The sequence below is a fragment of the Crotalus tigris genome, unplaced genomic scaffold (genome assembly GCF_016545835.1).
Source record: "Crotalus tigris isolate CLP2741 ecotype Arizona unplaced genomic scaffold, ASM1654583v1 scf7180000017731.4096049, whole genome shotgun sequence".
Lineage (NCBI taxonomy): Eukaryota > Metazoa > Chordata > Lepidosauria > Squamata > Viperidae > Crotalus > Crotalus tigris.
The window spans coordinates 3,099,274-3,115,514 of NW_024096599.1; the positions used below are offsets into that span (position 1 = coordinate 3,099,274).

The following is a 16,241-nucleotide window of genomic DNA, read 5'->3' on the forward strand; positions in this document are numbered from 1 at the left end:
TAACTTCCATTATCTCCCCAACATCATTACTTTTCTGTGTCTGTGGGCGAGTTCCTGTGAATCAGGATTAGAGCGCTGGATAACTTCGTAGTTTTAACAAAACATCCAGCCGTCACTGCTTCCCAGGATTCAACACCTTGATTATCCCAGGCCATTTTGAAAGCAAGCGGGTCACTCCCTCTCGCCCAATCAAAGGGCCGCAGCCCTTCTCTTCTGGGTGATCTCATAATCCAATAGCGCTCGCGTCTCTGCGCCTCTAATCTCCGCCTTTTTTCTTGAACGAAAGCCTGAGCGGGTTTGCTGGGCGCCTGAAGGGAAGGTGCGCGTGCGCATCGTCTGGGGAAGAAACGGGGGCGGGGAGAGGGGCGGGGGCGGGTAGGGGGTGAGAGGATTATTTTCTTTTTCTGAGTTCGAGGTGGTGGGATTTGGGGACTTCCGGGACGCCTTGGGGTTTCCCGCGTGCCTCGAGGCGCCCGCGAGCCTGTCTGGCTGTTGCGCTTCTCCTGGGATTAGGTGAGCGCTTTGTTTCCTGCACATCCTGAAGGCGGCTAAATGCGGAGGGGGGGAGGGGCGGAGGCGAAGTTAAGTCAGTTCCCGCTCTTCGTCGCGAGGCGCTCGGAACTTCTTAAGTCTCCCCCTCCCGTTTTACTACTCCGGCTGGTACCGGCGTTTCGAGGAGCCAGTTTCGAGTGCGAGCGACGCGCTGAGCAGGACGGGAGCCGGACCTCGCTCGTTGATAGGGAAGAGCTCTTGGCCGTGGGACGGAGATGAAAGTGTGGTCCTCACCCTAATATTTTTTCGGCGGACGGGATTTTGAACACCTGTGAGCATCCCAGCTCTTAGTTGCTTGGATGCCCTTCCCCTGCCTAAAGGGAGCAAGGGCCACTTCTGTGTCAAACTAAATGGGGTAAACATTCGCCAGCACTGAGACCTGTAACTTAGCGAAGGACCCAACCTATTGCTTTCCAGTTAAGTTGGGCTGTGAGACTACGTGAAATAAAGTTAAGTTAAGACCTATCGCATCTAAAGGGCACCAGGTGGAGGGAAGGATTAGCCTCACCTTACAATGTTTTTAACCAGTTGCAGACTAATACTTTGCTCAGTAGGTCTGTTTATGCCTCCTGGGTCAGAAGAGCCTAAGTTGTCAAGTTATGATACAATCCCAACTACTGTGAATAGCTGGGTGTTCCTCCTGATAATCTACTTGTCTGTTTAAGGCAGTGTTTTTAACAAAGATTAGTATGAATAACTCATTAAACAAAGGCGTTTTTATGGCAGGCACGTGAAGAAATAGACAAGTTCACAAAAGCTTTCTCTATAGCAGTGGTTTTCAACCTTTTTAATGTTGTGACCCCCAACCGGTCGTAAGTCGAGGACTACTCAACTGGTGCAGCACCGTTTGCAGAATGGGACTTTTGGCAGGCTCAGCAGGGCAGAGACAGCCTGACAATTCCTATTGGCTTTTGAAAGCCAATAGAATTAGACTCTATTCAAGAGAGTCTATTCTATTGGCTTTCAAAAGCCAATAGAATAAAAGGGAGTAGTACAGCTAAGGAAAAGGGGGAAAAAATGGCGGACTGCGTTTGGTGACCCCCGTGAAATGGTCATTCGACCCCAAATGGGGTCCCGACCCACAGGTTGAGAACCACTGCTCTACAGTGAATAAAGGAGCTTTTCTGAACTACAGTTTATTTCTTCGTGTGCCTGCTGTAAAAAAGACCCTTGTTTAATGAATTGTTAGAAGTTTAACAGAAAGGCTAGTTTTGTTTTTACAAAAATGTGAGATACAGGCAGCCCTCGAATTACAACCACAATTGAGCCAAAAATTTATATTGCAAAGTGAGAAAATTGTTAAGTGAGTTTTGGCCCATTTTATAACTTTTCTTGTCACATTTGTTAACTGAATCACTATTAAATTAGTAACACAGTTGTTAAGTAACTCTGGCTTCCCCATTGATTTTGCTTGTCAGAAGGTTGCAGAAGGTGATCACATGACCACATGACTTCAACCATCAGAAATGTGAACCAGTTGTCAAGCATCCAAATATAAATCATGTGACCCTGGGGATGCTGCAATGGTCATAATTGTGAAAAATGGTGATAAGTCATTTTTTTCAGTGCCATTGTAACTTTGAATAGTCACTAAACTGTTGTAAGTCGAGGATTATCTGTATTGCAATTAAAATTGTTGAAGATTTTAGCTGAATGTTTTATTGGTAGAAGACAGGTATGTACAGTTTAGTTTGTTCTCTTGGTTTTAGATCACAACTTTCGCACTCCTTTGTCTTTGGAGGTGTTGGCTGGGTCTGGGGGCAATTGAAGTCTAGATGTTAGGGAGGTAATAAGTTGTTTAGCAGGATGTAAATGCACAGTATGAATAGCAAGTTCAGGTTTTTTTCTGTACCCAAGTCATTGATGGCAATTTCACTACAGCAGTTGTACAAGTTAGGATTGGTTTAAAAACACATTTCCCCTTCATTTTTAGCACACTTCAGATGCTGAACTCTCAAACAAAACTTTATATAATAATCTGAATTAAAAGCTAAAGTTAAATCAATGCATGTGGTGATTAAATAGACTGAGAATGTTCTAGGAAAGAATTAACCATGCTTTTTGTTACTGTAAAAGTTAAATAAGGCTATCTCTTTGGTAAAATATTTAATACCAATAAAGTGTAATTGCAATGTTCAGAATTATACTTGATTATTGAGTTACTTTAGTTTTATGAAAGATAACTTTCATGTATTCAACATTTAGGTAACAGAAATACATGGTACAGTAGAAAAGTAATATATAGCAATGTTAGAATTATAAATTTAAAATTTATAAAATTATAAATTTTCTTGTTTATGTTTGTATTAAAACTTTCAGATATTATGAGACAAGAGTAATATGGAAAACTTCAGACATATTGGGGATGAGACATTTCCAAGTGTTTTGGTCAACTCTATAGCTAACCATACCAATGAAATTTTAGACAATATCACACTTCCATCAAATCTTGGTCTTCCAGTTGCTGCTTCAACAGAAACCAGACAAAAAACTGGTTCTCAAAGCAGGTAATGCACTTAATAGAATGTGTAAACTGAAAGATTTTTCATGGCTACTAATTTATGAATCTTAAATTGTTTCCAGACCTAGGTTTTCATTCTGAAATGATGAATTGTATTTGTACAATGTGCTTAGCCATTGTTAACTTGACCAGGGATTATTTTATTAATCCAGTTCTTTTCATTTGCATGACATAGTCACAAATTAGCCTATTGCATTCTAGTCTAATATGCTTTTTAAATAAGGGCATGGTTATTTCTCTTTATTTTGATAAGACTTTTTAGAAAAATAGTGCAGACAAAATGTTAACAGCTGCTAAATATTTAAAATATAATTCATAATAACATGCCTAGTGAACTAGTTAAATAATGCAAGTGAACTGGCAAGAACTATTAGAAAATTCCATTGGTGCATAGTTTGGCTGAATTGCCCAATATATTTATTCAGAGTTGATTTGACCATGGTTTGTTAAATTACTCCATTAAGGCAGATACTAATGATGTAGGTTGAATTTCTAAAATGTAAGCTAAAATGGGCTGGCTTTGTGTGTCTTGCTGAATGACAAGCACAACTTCTATGCTTAGACTGGGGAAGAGTTAGGAGAGATGAAAGAGCTGTCATGGAAAAAAAATGGAATAGAATTAAAGTATTTCTCTTTTTCTAGTAGGAAATTGTGAATGAAATTTGAATTGTGAATGCCATTTTGTATGAAAATTTCAGAAAAACAGATCTTGACTAAACATTAGATGAAAGAGCAAGAGCAGTTTGCTAGTTCATCAAAAGGTGTTAGTGGGTATCTATTTAAATAACTTGCTAGCCCATTGAGTAATACTGAATTCCTAAATTTGCACAAGCCAAACCATGAATTAATCACAGACATTGGTTTGCTCAACAAAAAGCCACTAGCCAGCTATATTTTTTTTCTAGTGTATAATGCTATCTCATACTGTATGAGTTGTGGCATGAACTAGATAATCCCTAGATTTCTTAAAACTCTGTAGTGAAGTGCTTAGACTTTGCATATTTTTGGATACATAAATAAATTGGTCTTCCAGTTGCTGGCATCTTTTAATACAGATGCCTAATCAAATTTGTGGCTGGAAAAACATGAAAATTGTTTTTATCTTCCTTTATACTATAACTTTTTATATAATCTTTTGTTAAAAATCACTGCTACTTTTTTTTTTTCAAGTTGAGAACATGAAGGACAAGTAACTATTTTATTTCTTTTCATGCAGACTTTCTGATCATGCTTCTTATATTGAAAGGAAATTTTTGGCCATGTTAGCATCTTCCTGCGATGGTGAACATGATTCAGATCCAAGAAAAAATCTTATGTCTAACTTTCACGATACAGTGTAAGATTTATATTAACGAATGGTACATTCTTTGATGCAAAACTCCATAATTTTGGCATAATTAATAAGAATAGGTTGTACTTCTATATTTCCTATCATTTTCCAAAGAACCATGTATGTTTATGGATTAGGATCTTAGGGATAAATTAACAGTATTCATAATTCTCAAAATGCATTTGATAAGTAAGTTTTACAAAAAATTACAGATGGTCCTCAACTTATGATCATAAAAGAACACAAAATTTCCATTGTTAAGTAAGATAGTTGTTAAATGAATTTTGTCCCGTTTTATGCCCTTTCGTGCCACAGTTGTTAAGTGAATCACTGCAGTTAAGTTAGTAATACAGTTGTTAAATGAATCTGGTTTCCCCATTGACTTTTCTTGTCAGAAAGTTGCAAAAGGTTGATCACATAACCCCAGGACATTGCAACCATCATAAACGTGAGTCAATTGCCAAGCATCTGAATTTTAGTCATGTGATGGTAATGGTCATAGGTGTGAAAAATGGTCGTAAGTCACTTTTTCAATGCTGTTGTAACTTTGAACAGTCACTAAATGTATGGTTGTAAATCAAGGACTACCGTAGTCAAAATTTCTTATTAAATATTCTAATTCAAATAAATAAGCTAGTAATTTAATATAGACTTGTAACACTTTAATATGTATGATAATTAGTTTGAATTTTATGAGTATCATTATTATATAGTATGGTTACCAAATTCATTTTTTTCTCTAAGGAGGAGTCTTATGTGATGTTTCGATTTTGTTCCACAAATCTGGTGGAAGGCTGGTATCTCAGCCTTCCCTAGATTATACAGTAATTCCTAAACAATGTGGCTTTTAATTGTATACTTATCATCCAGATATATGATATGTTGAGGGAGAAATGAGTTTATAGTTGAAAAACAATTCTGTGTTAAATCAGCTTTATATTTTCTTTTTGAACTCTGAAAGTAGATAATATGAACAATTGATTGGTTACATATTTTAAACAGAAATACACTTGCGTGTATTTAAAATCTATTTTTTTTTCATTTTTTTGCCTGTCTAATTATCTAAGTTATTTTGCTACTAATGTTATCATTTAAAAAAAAACAGATTTATTATTACAAAAAAGAAATCATTGATACTTACTTAAAAATACTTTTTGAGCTTTTAAATTCAAAATTCATAATTAAAAACCTAATTTTAACTTTCCCAGGGAAAACTGTGATAATGCTGCTGAGATTATCTTGGAGCCACCCCAAAATGAATATAGTTTTTTGCAGAGACAAAGCCAAAATTCTACTGATGATTGCTTAGACAAAAATCCGAATAACTTCCATGAAAAACATTTAGAAGGTATGTAGTTTCAGCTATGTCTGTTGAGTTTTAGCATTATCAAGAAATCCACAACAAACCAAATTCCTAAAGTTCTGCTCATAATGGTGTTTTATTCTAATTTGTAAAAATATTGGTATAATAACAAATATATGCTATATTCATTGTAACTGTGATCTTATTTGTCAGTTAAGTAACATCAAATCATTTGAAAATATCTGTTTCTAAAATAAAAACTCCAACATCTGCAAAAGGTAGTTTCTAACTTATAACCTGTTGTTTAATGACTGTTAAGACAGGATTCAGAAAAGCTACTTAAGACCTGTCCTCAAAGTTATGATTATCTCCCCATGGTCACATGATTGTATTTTGGTCTCTTGGCAGTTGGCTCATATTTTAAGCCAGTTGTTGTGTCTTGCAGTCATGTGACTGCAATTTGCAATATTTTTTGCTGGTTTCCTGTGTTTTTTGCCATTTTCTGACAAAAAAAATACCCATTCAGAAGAATTGATTTGCTTATGACTCATTTTACCATTATAGTAAAAATGGTGATAAAAATGAGTCTAATCACAGATTGCTTTGACATACAGCTGAAATGACTTATAGCCTAAATTCTGGGCTCCATTATGATTGTAAATTGAGGTGTACTTGTAATGGAAACATACACACTTAGTAATAATAATGGAATTGTTTGTAGAAGAGCTTCAGAGAAGAATCTATTGGCAAATTTGAGACCACTAGGGAAGTCTGCGAAATCATTCTGAAATGTAACACGATGATAATGCAGTTTTATTGATTTGCACATAAACACATGGAAAACAGAAGACAAAAGATGAAATGAATAGTACAATATTTCTCAACTTTGCTATCCTTCAGATATGGTACTTCCCAGATTCTCAGTGTCCATGCTACCTAATGAATTTCAAAATAAAATCTATAAATCTTAAGGGAGCTCTAGATGATGCTATAGGAAGTAAGGATAATAAATAAGAGCAGAATGGGAGTATAACCTATTACATCTTTTTTAGTTCTGAAATCTACCTCTTTCCCATAAGAGTCAATTTTGGTGCTAACCCCAGCACACAATAATACTTCTCTTTCATTTAAAAATAAGTGGTATGCCCTCATTTATTTACATTTTTAATCTCTCTAGATAAATTAAGCTAAATGTTGATTTTTTTAAAAAAAAGATATGACAATCTCTTATAGTATCTCCTGTATAATTAAAATGGATCTAAAAAATCCAAAAGTAATATTTGCGCAGTTGGCCTATTAAGTATATGGTAGGGAGATGAAATTTAGCAATTGAAATAGCAGTTTTCTTCAATTTCCAGCCTTGATTAATTTTTGTTAACTAATCAGATTAATTTTTAATTGTTAGGTTTTTTTTCTGAATATAATATTTAAATAATTGTTAATTATTGCTATGCGCTAGATTAGTTGCTAACTCATGTCAAGTCACTTTCATGAGCGATGGATAGCTCTATAAATGGGGTGAAATGATACTGTCTAATAATTTGAAGTATTGAGGAACTATAAATCCTTAAAAATCCTTGCTCGTAGTAATGAATAACATATGGAGGAGAAAACAAGGTAAATGTTCAAGCTAAAGCCTTTTTCCATAGTCTGAGATTAAGAAATTATTTCTAGCTTTCAAGTTATTATTAGAACATAGAATAATAGAGTTGGAAGCGACCTTGAATGTTTTCTAGTCCAACCCCCTCTTCAAGCAGGAGACTCTATATCAGGGGTAGGCAACCTTGACTCTTTTATGACTCGTGGACTTCAACTCCCAGAATTCCTGAGCCAGCATAGTAGGAATTCCTGAGCCAGCATAGCAGGAATTCTGGGAGTTGAAGTCCACGAATAATAAAAGAGCCAAGGTTGCCTACCTCTGCCTTATACCATTTCAGACAAATGGTTGTCCAGTCTCCTCTTAAAGCCTCCAGTAATGGAACACCCACAACTTCTGAAGGCAAGCAAGGTTGATTGTTCTATTTTTCTCCTTAGTTCTAGATTGCTTCTCTCCTTGATTGGTTTCCATCTATTGTTTCTTGTCTTGCCTTTTGGCGCTTTGGAAATAGTTTGACCTCCCTTGTCTTTGTTGGAGTCCCTCAATTATTGGAAAACTGCTATTATATCACCCCTGATCCCTCTTTTCATTGGACTAGATAGATCCAATTCCTATAACCATTCTTTATATGTTTTAGCCTCCAGCCCCCTAATCATTCTTGTTACTTTTATCTGCATTCTTTTCAGAGTCTCAACATCTTTTTTATATTGTGACCAGAGCTGGATGCAGTATTCAAATTGTAGTTTTACTAAGGCTTTGTAAAGCAGTACTACTAATCCAATAATATATTCTGTAATTTCAGAAATGATTACCAGAGAGAAATAATTCACTTGGTATAGATAGGGCCTTTTTTCATTGTTGGTTACCTGTTCCCATACTTTGCAGTATTTCCAGAAACTTTATTTTATGTGGTTTTTTTTATCTTTTTAAAATTAACTTGTAGAAATATACTTATACAGGTAGTCCACGACTAACAACAGTTCATTTAGTGACCAGTCAAAGTTATAACGGCACTGAAAAAAGTGACTTATGACTATTTTTCACACTGATGACTATTGTAACATTCCCATGGTCACATGATTTACATTCGGATGCTTGACAACTGGTTCATATTTAAGACGGTTGCAGTATCCAGGGGTCATGTGATCATCTCTTGTGACCTGACAAGGAAAGTCAATGTGGAAGCCAGATTCACTTAACAACCGTGTTACTAATTTAACAGCTGCAGTAATTCACTTGACAACTGTGGCAAGAAAAGTCGTAAAATGGGCAAAACTCACTTAACAAATTTCTCACTTTGCAACATAAATTCTGGGCTCAATTTGGTTGGTTGTAAGTTGAGGTCTATCTGTAGTTTATTATCTTATTCTACATATTAATAGTAAATCTGTTCACTGACAGAATCTTCACATAATGAGAAGTGCAGTCAGCTCAAAAGAGAGTAATATGACATCTTTGGATAAAAAAGGCTAATGAGGGAGGGAGTTGAAAAGGAGGATGAACTTTTAAGAAATAAAACATTTTTTATCAAATGTTTTTAGGAACAATTCAACTGTAAACTACCCCAAAAATATATTTGTAACAATTAGATTTTAATTTTTGTGCATATTTAATTAATCAGTTTTATTTTGTTAACGGCCTGGATCATCTCGTAGGAGAGAAAAGGGAGATAGAATTATAAATTAATGAATGTAAAATCCATTAAAACATTTTTTTAAATAATTGATGATTCATGTATGTTATAAATTCTAATTAGATAATAACACTCATGTCTGATGTTTTTAGGAAGACTTGGTTATGTTATGTGCTTGCAATGCAAGAGAAACTTGTTTACTAAAAATATAAGTGATTGTCATTTATCATTTTTATGGATCTGTTTGTTAGATTCAAATGGTTCTTTCACTTTCAGATTTGACAACTAAAGAATATATTTCATTGGAAAAAGAAAATGAAAATCAGGTAATTTTTTCCTACAATCTGTAAAAGTACATATGTTACTATATATACCTGTGCATCCTATAATTTAATTTTCCATTTCTGAACAATTACAGTATTTAAACAAATATCTGTAAACAGCCTAAGGAATTTTTGCACTGTTCAGATTATTTGATGCTCCAGTTTGTATTTAATGAGATAACAAAAATGCTGTGTACTTTTTACATAAGAGTTATATGGTAACACACTAAACCAAAATTTCACATGTGAGTGGAGTGCTTCATTTTTTAATCTATAAGAATCCTTATGTTAGATCTTTCATTAATAGTTTAGGGGAAAGGCTATCAAAACAGGTCAACAATTTTTTATTTAGACAGACAGACAAAAGAAGATCTGGAAATGCTCATAATGTATAATTTGTACTAATATTTAGTTTTAAATGCAAATTTTTGCTAGATGATCATAAAATGTGACTAGTAAATCTATGTTGGCTTTGTGAATGAACCAAGATGGGAATAGGTAATATATAGAATTTGTAAGAAGATACTTTGATACCATTACAACCCTTTAAAACTACATAGGATTATTAAATGAAGCCAGGACATTCATATATTATTGATGGGACAAAAATGAGGCTTTTGTTTTTTTCTTGGCATCCCAACAATCCTGATAAATGGTGCTGCTTGTTATTTCCCTGATATCCAATCAGGCATCAGGAGATGAGGAAATTATCCATCCAATAGCACAAAGACATATAAGAACCTATAGTTTGATTACATATGCTCTATTTTAAAATACATTCAACCAGTCATCTATTTTTAACTGGGAAGTTATTCTTAGCTCTTGTTGGCTGGGTTTGTACATTATGTTCAGTTCAATCTCTTGACCATGGTTTGGGGAATGAAACACATAAAACTAGGAAATGGAGCACATCCTGACAAAACTTAAAGAATAATGAATTAATACAGGATTGAACCAAGCCATTATTTTGCTTGTCTTCTGTTATATATTTACTCTGTGATGATCCAAAACTATTTTATCCTACAATTTTATAGAACATTCCAAAAGTTGCTCTCCACTGTTTATCTTCTATAACAATGTCTTTGTGCAGTTAGCCCAGTGTTTCAATCTTTATCTTAATTAATCTGAGCATAGCTGGTGTTCACTAAATTAATAACTGGATAGTTACTAAACATAATCCCCAAATCTTTTTGTAGTTACTTCTGTGTCTGTGCTGCTTTATATTTAGGTAGTCTGCATTTAATTGGCCATTTATTTAGTTATGAAATTTATTTGCCACCCATTTAATTATCTGTTGTATTTTGATAGCTCCCTTTGGATTCTTTATCAGCCTGAATAGGTGTTGCTAATACTCTACAATACTTTACTGTTTCCCCCTGGTTCATTCATAAAACAGTTAAACAGAACTAGTCCTAGTTCAGGGGTAGGCAACCCAAAACACAAAAGAGCCACTTAGACCCATTTCCCACCGAAAACAAAACACTGGGAGCCGCAAAACCCTTTTGATATCTAAAATGAAGATAACACTGCATATATCCTTTTTTACCTTTATTTTGTGTGTGTGTGTGTGTGTGTGTGTGTGTGTGTGTATACACACACACACACACACACATATACACACACCTATAATAAAGGTAAAAAAGGATATATGCAGTGTTATTTTCATTTTAGATATCAAAAGGGTCTCTCTGTCTCTTTCCCTCCCTCCCTCTTTCCCTCTTTTTTTCTTTCTTTTTCTCTCTTTCCCTCTCTCTTTCCTCTCCCTCTCCCTCTTTCTCTCCCCCCCCCATCTGCTGCTCACCTGGCAAGCTGGCTTCAAGCTGTTCTCCAACAAGCTCAGGGTTAGGCAACCTGGGCTCTTTTATGACTCATGGACTTCCAGAACTCCTGAGTCAGCATAGCTGGGCTAGCTAGCTCTCTCCTGCCCTTCGTGCTTCCTGCAGAGATGCGGCAAAGGGAGGAGCTCCGCCCAATAAGCTTTTCAGCTCCTAGGAGAACACCGTGAGTACACTCTCTTTTACACACACACACACAAAGAGAGGGAGAGAGAGAGAGAAGCAGGGAAGCGCAAGTGCCTGTCTCTGTCTCTCTCTCTCTGCAAATGGCAGAGGAGGCTGGGAGCCACAGGGGAAGGCTCAAAGAGCCGCATGCGGCCGACCTGTGTCCTAGTTCAAACATTTGGAAGATCCCATTGTGTTGCTCATCTGTACTCTGTTTCTTTAATCAGTTGTTAATCTATAAGAAGACTGTTCTTTTATAATTTAAGATCTTTTGGTGGGAACTTTGTTGAAATTTTTTGGAAGTTCAGACACAAAACACCTGTATAGTGCTGTGAAGCCCTATGGGGGGGGGGTATATAAGCCTAAGTGCTACTGCTACTACTATATAAAACATCTGTATTCCAGAGGTAGGCAACCTTGGCTCTTTTATGACTCATGGACTTCAATTCCCAGAATTCCTGAGTCATCATAGCTGACTCAGGAATTCTGGGAGTTGAAGTCCATGAGTCATAAAAGAGCCAAGGTTGCCTACCCCCTAAAGTGTACTTGTTAACACTTTAAAAATTCCAAATATTTGATAAATCAGGATTTCCATCTTAATTATTGAAACTCTGTAAACTTCATTCTTTTTCTTTAATATTTTTCACTAGTTTATGTGGTAAACAATTAAGAGATTTAAATTTTCCTGGATCTACTTTTAACCATTCACGTGGAACTTAAATGGGATAACTTTTATTATAAGCGCTTTGTAACCATCTTGTGCGTTTTTTCTTAGGATCTTCTGCTGATAAATTAATTTCTAAGAGTTCTGCAGATTATCAACCAAATAATTTATTAAAATTCGTGTTTGCAGTTTGCTTCACTAGATCCTGATGAGAATGAGATAGCAAGTGAAATAGACACCAGTGCTGTGGCTAGCTTTTCCAGATTTATAGAAAATGAGAAATTGCTGAGCTTTGAGAGCCTGGAAGAATGTTCTGCAGGTATGAGATAAAAAATTGAAATCTGAGGAATTTCTTCTACTAATGGTGGTGTATCATGTCAGCAAACAGATCACTTCATATATTCTGGTGTTTTCATGCAGCTAAATTCTAATTTTTAAATCTATTAAAAATTCTACTAAAAACAATCTTCTGGAGATCAGTGGTGACAAAGTGAAACATTTGTGTTAATAGCAAACCTTTCTTTTCCATATTAGATTATGATATTGGAAGTGAAGAGTTCTGTGATGACCAGTTGAAAGCATATTTTGAACAGCTTGTACTGCCAGAAATTGAAGATGCAGAGGAACACGGTGACTATATTAAAAGCATGGAATTACCTCCAGAACAGGTATCCTTAAATGAAAAAATCTGTCACCTTTAATACTGAACATTTCATATTGACAGTTTCATCTTCTGAAATGATGCAATAAAGTAGGTTTCCTGTTGGTAGCCTAAATAAGAAGCTAAAATAAAGGTTTGCAAAATGATATAAATCAGTTGCTGGAGGTATGGAAACATGTAAGCTAAGCATTCTGTTTATAAATAAACATATCCTCATCTAGGCATGTGTACAGCCTAGAACAGTGATGGCGAACCTTTTAGAGACTGAGTGCCCAAAAACTGGCCTCGCCCCTGTTCCACACCCTGCCCCGCCCCTGCTATGCCCCACCCTGCCTGCCTGCAGGGCCACTCACCACCTCCAGGGCCTGCCGCAGATCGCCCAGGCAGCCCAGCAGCGCCATGGCAGCCACACCCTCTGCCTACGCCCTGCAGCATCAGCTGTACGCAGAGTCTTGTCTACGCTGCCTGGCTGCCATGTCCTTGGCTGCGCTGCTCCGCGTGGGCCACGCTCGGGGCGACTCTCCTCCAGGAAGACTGCTGGTGAGGGGGTCGCGGGCAAAGGCAAGGCTGGGGCAATGGCATGTGTGCCCACAGAGAGAGCTCCGAGTGCCGCCTCTGGCACCCATGCCATAGGTTCGCCACCACTGGCCTAGAATTCTATACAGGTAGTCATTGACTTACAACAGTTCATTTAATGACTTCAAAATTACAACGGCAGTGAAAAGACTGATCTATGATCATTTTTCACACCTATGACCTTTGTAGCATCCCCATGCTCGTGTGATCCAAATTCATTAGCTTGGCAACTGACTCATATTTATGATGGATGTAGTGTTCCGGGATCATGTGATCCCCATTGTGACTTTCCACAAGCAGAGTCAATGGGGAAGCCAGATTCACTTAACAACCGTGTTACTAACTTATCAATGGCAGAGATTTACATAACTGTGGCAAGAAAGGTTGTAAAATGGAACAAAACTCGGTTAACAGAAGAAATTTTGTGTTCAGTTATGGTTGAAAGTTGAGGGCTACCTGTATCATTTTTCCTGCAGAGGATGCCAGATAACAGTCCATGCCATTATATGGGGCCCCTTCACCTTGCACATAGGGAAACCAGAACATCCCTTGTTGGACAGGATAAACACAGTTTTCGAGAAAACCATGCTGTAGGGATCTTGGGATCTTGCCTGTATGATTTTATATATTAAAATATATAATACATTGAATTGCGTTGTGAAATGTTATTTTGATGAATCAGCTGTACTCATTAGAAAACAAGCAGATACATTTTGTATTAGTTGCAGTTTCCAGATACTCTTTAAAGGCAGCACAGGTAGAGTGCATTGCAGCGATACAGTCTTGAAACAATGAAAGCCTGAGGAGCTATTGCCAGAGTTTCTGCTCAAAAAAAGGTTAATGGTACAGATTCTGAAGGTTGACCAAAGCTGCACTGCCTGCAGAGTCTACCTGCTGATTTAGAGCCATAAATCAGAAGAATTCCCAAATTATGGATCTATTTATTTAAGCAAGGAAACCTCTTGTCGAGTTCTTGGCTGTTCCATTGGAAGCAAGATTTTCCCCCACATAGTTTTACCAAGACTTAGTAAAAGAGGATAGGATGTGATTACAGAAATATCAGCAAATGTGTTGTGTTTCCTCTTGGAATTCAGTTTATCTTCCAGTTTCCTAGTGGGAAGACTTGTTTATGGCTTCTGATGATCTAATGAGGAGCTATCTCTTAAATAAAAATGGAGGAATTTTCAGCTATTACAGGGTGAATTCTACTCCAGCTCTAAATATACTATTAGAATATCAACTGCCTCATGGATGCTGGGCAAATAGCCACTTTTTCTTAGTATTCAACTTCAGTTTGCTTTGTCCCATCCAGTTCTTTACAGCATCTAGACACAGAGTAAGAATCTCGAAAGCATCTCCTGTTTGGCTCTGAGTGGATCGGTATAATAGTGATTGGTAACTCATCTTGAAGCAACAGATTACCTTCCCCAGCACCTTCATGTAGATGATAAATAATGTAATGTGGACGAGAAAACCAAGCTCTTCATATCACATATGAAATAGGTATTCATCCTATATCATTCTTAATAGTCCCACAGAACTAGGAAAGAAAATATCCACTGTTCTGTAACCATTTCCTCCTTTCAAGAGCTCTGGAAAGATACTATAGTCTGTAACATTAAAAGTACCTGGGAGAGAGAACAGGATCCAGGTCCCTACAAAAGTCATTCACAACAAAACAAATAGAAACAAAATTTGTTTCTATTCCATATCTCAGTCTGAATTCGCAATTGAAAAGGAGCCAGACAGCTACCTTTATTTAGGAACTTTTGCAATTTAAGCCCCACAGCTTTTTCTCAAAAAAGAGGATTGGAGTTTGAGTGGAAGTTGTCTAATATGTCTTAAGAGCTGCCTTGGATGAGATGGATGGCTATATAAATGGTTAATAATATCAATAAATTTTATTGCTCTTAGTGCTGCAGTATAGGATTTGGGATCTGCTTGTACATTTATGTTTACACATACTTACATGCATGCAAATATTCAAGTACATTATGGGCACACATTTATTGGAATGGAGAGGATTAGTTATGCTGAAGAATTACATAGTGAAGTAATGGACATTACATAATTTATTGCCTGTGTTTATATCTTTTTTTCTTTTTATTCTTTCAAGCATTACTCTAGAAAAAGTTTTTTTCTCTTTATTTTCAAGATGTTTTTAAATCCTTTGGGTCAAATAGAGCAATTTAGGTATAGTAATGAACATGGCTGGCTTCAGAGAGTACAGCTTGATATTTTAATTACAAGAAGTAATAATGTCTGGTTGTTCGTTTTAATTGAAATATTTTCTACACTGGCTTCAATTTATCTTTTATTAGTGCAAAGTGGAACTAAAATGAGAATATAACAAGCGTGATTAACATTAAGTAGATAATATCAGGAATTAAATTAGACATTTTGGTTAAAAAATTAAAAATTAAACCTTTAACTTCTTTAGGAAAAATTTCAGATTCCAACTGTTTATCAAGCAACAGTAAGAAATCATCCTCCTACTGCAAATTATGAAGAATCATATGATGCTAAGGAAACACATTACAGCATACAAGAAGGACAATTCAAGTTGCCCACAATTACAAGGCAAGAGGTACAGGATAATTAAACTTAGTTACACTTCTAGTGGAAATCAGTCTTAATATTGCTGGAACTTGTTAGTTATGAACTTCAAAAGATTGTAAGTATATTTATTAACTGTGTATACATTGTAAGTTGTCTTTTATTTCCTTCCTATGGAAGAAAAATGAAAACTGTAAATCTAATCCTAAATCAGAGTACCGTAAGAGTTCTGGTAAACTTTCTGTGGGAACAGCAGCAAATCTTTCTGAAATCAAAAGCATAAAAACAGATTCTCAGCATATTTGCTCAGAGATAGAAGGTAAGCTAACTTTGTAGCTTTATTTTTATTAATGCTTCTTTTGAATGTGTGTTAATCTAATTACCTAAATAAACCGAAATAACAGACAGTGTAGTGTCTTTGCAAGCTTTAAACACCATTACATATAAAAATAAATTGAGTAAGAAAAAACAATATATGTATGGAATTTAAAAAGAAAACCTAAAATGCTTTGAGGCCACAATATT

At 36.0% G+C, this 16,241-nt stretch overlaps 1 protein-coding gene across 4 annotated transcripts in view; it reads left to right on the forward strand.

Moving 5' to 3' along the window:
• The first annotated feature begins 299 nt into the window (after positions 1-299).
• Positions 300-16,241, forward strand: part of CEP192 (centrosomal protein 192) — a 60,954-nt gene continuing 45,012 nt past the window's right edge. The window contains exons 1-9 of one of the 4 annotated variants that reach the window (XM_039339278.1): positions 300-319; positions 2,872-3,059; positions 4,290-4,409; positions 5,612-5,751; positions 9,213-9,262; positions 12,113-12,242; positions 12,458-12,591; positions 15,601-15,747; positions 15,897-16,035. In XM_039339278.1, coding sequence (XP_039195212.1) covers positions 2,893-3,059; positions 4,290-4,409; positions 5,612-5,751; positions 9,213-9,262; positions 12,113-12,242; positions 12,458-12,591; positions 15,601-15,747; positions 15,897-16,035 — 1,027 coding nt within the window. In that variant the 5' untranslated portion in view covers positions 300-319; positions 2,872-2,892. Of the gene's footprint in view, positions 320-389; positions 514-535; positions 824-2,871; positions 3,060-4,289; positions 4,410-5,611; positions 5,752-9,212; positions 9,263-12,112; positions 12,243-12,457; positions 12,592-15,600; positions 15,748-15,896; positions 16,036-16,241 lie in introns of those variants that run through there. The other 3 variants (XM_039339276.1, XM_039339277.1, XM_039339279.1) reach the window with 3 other exon arrangements.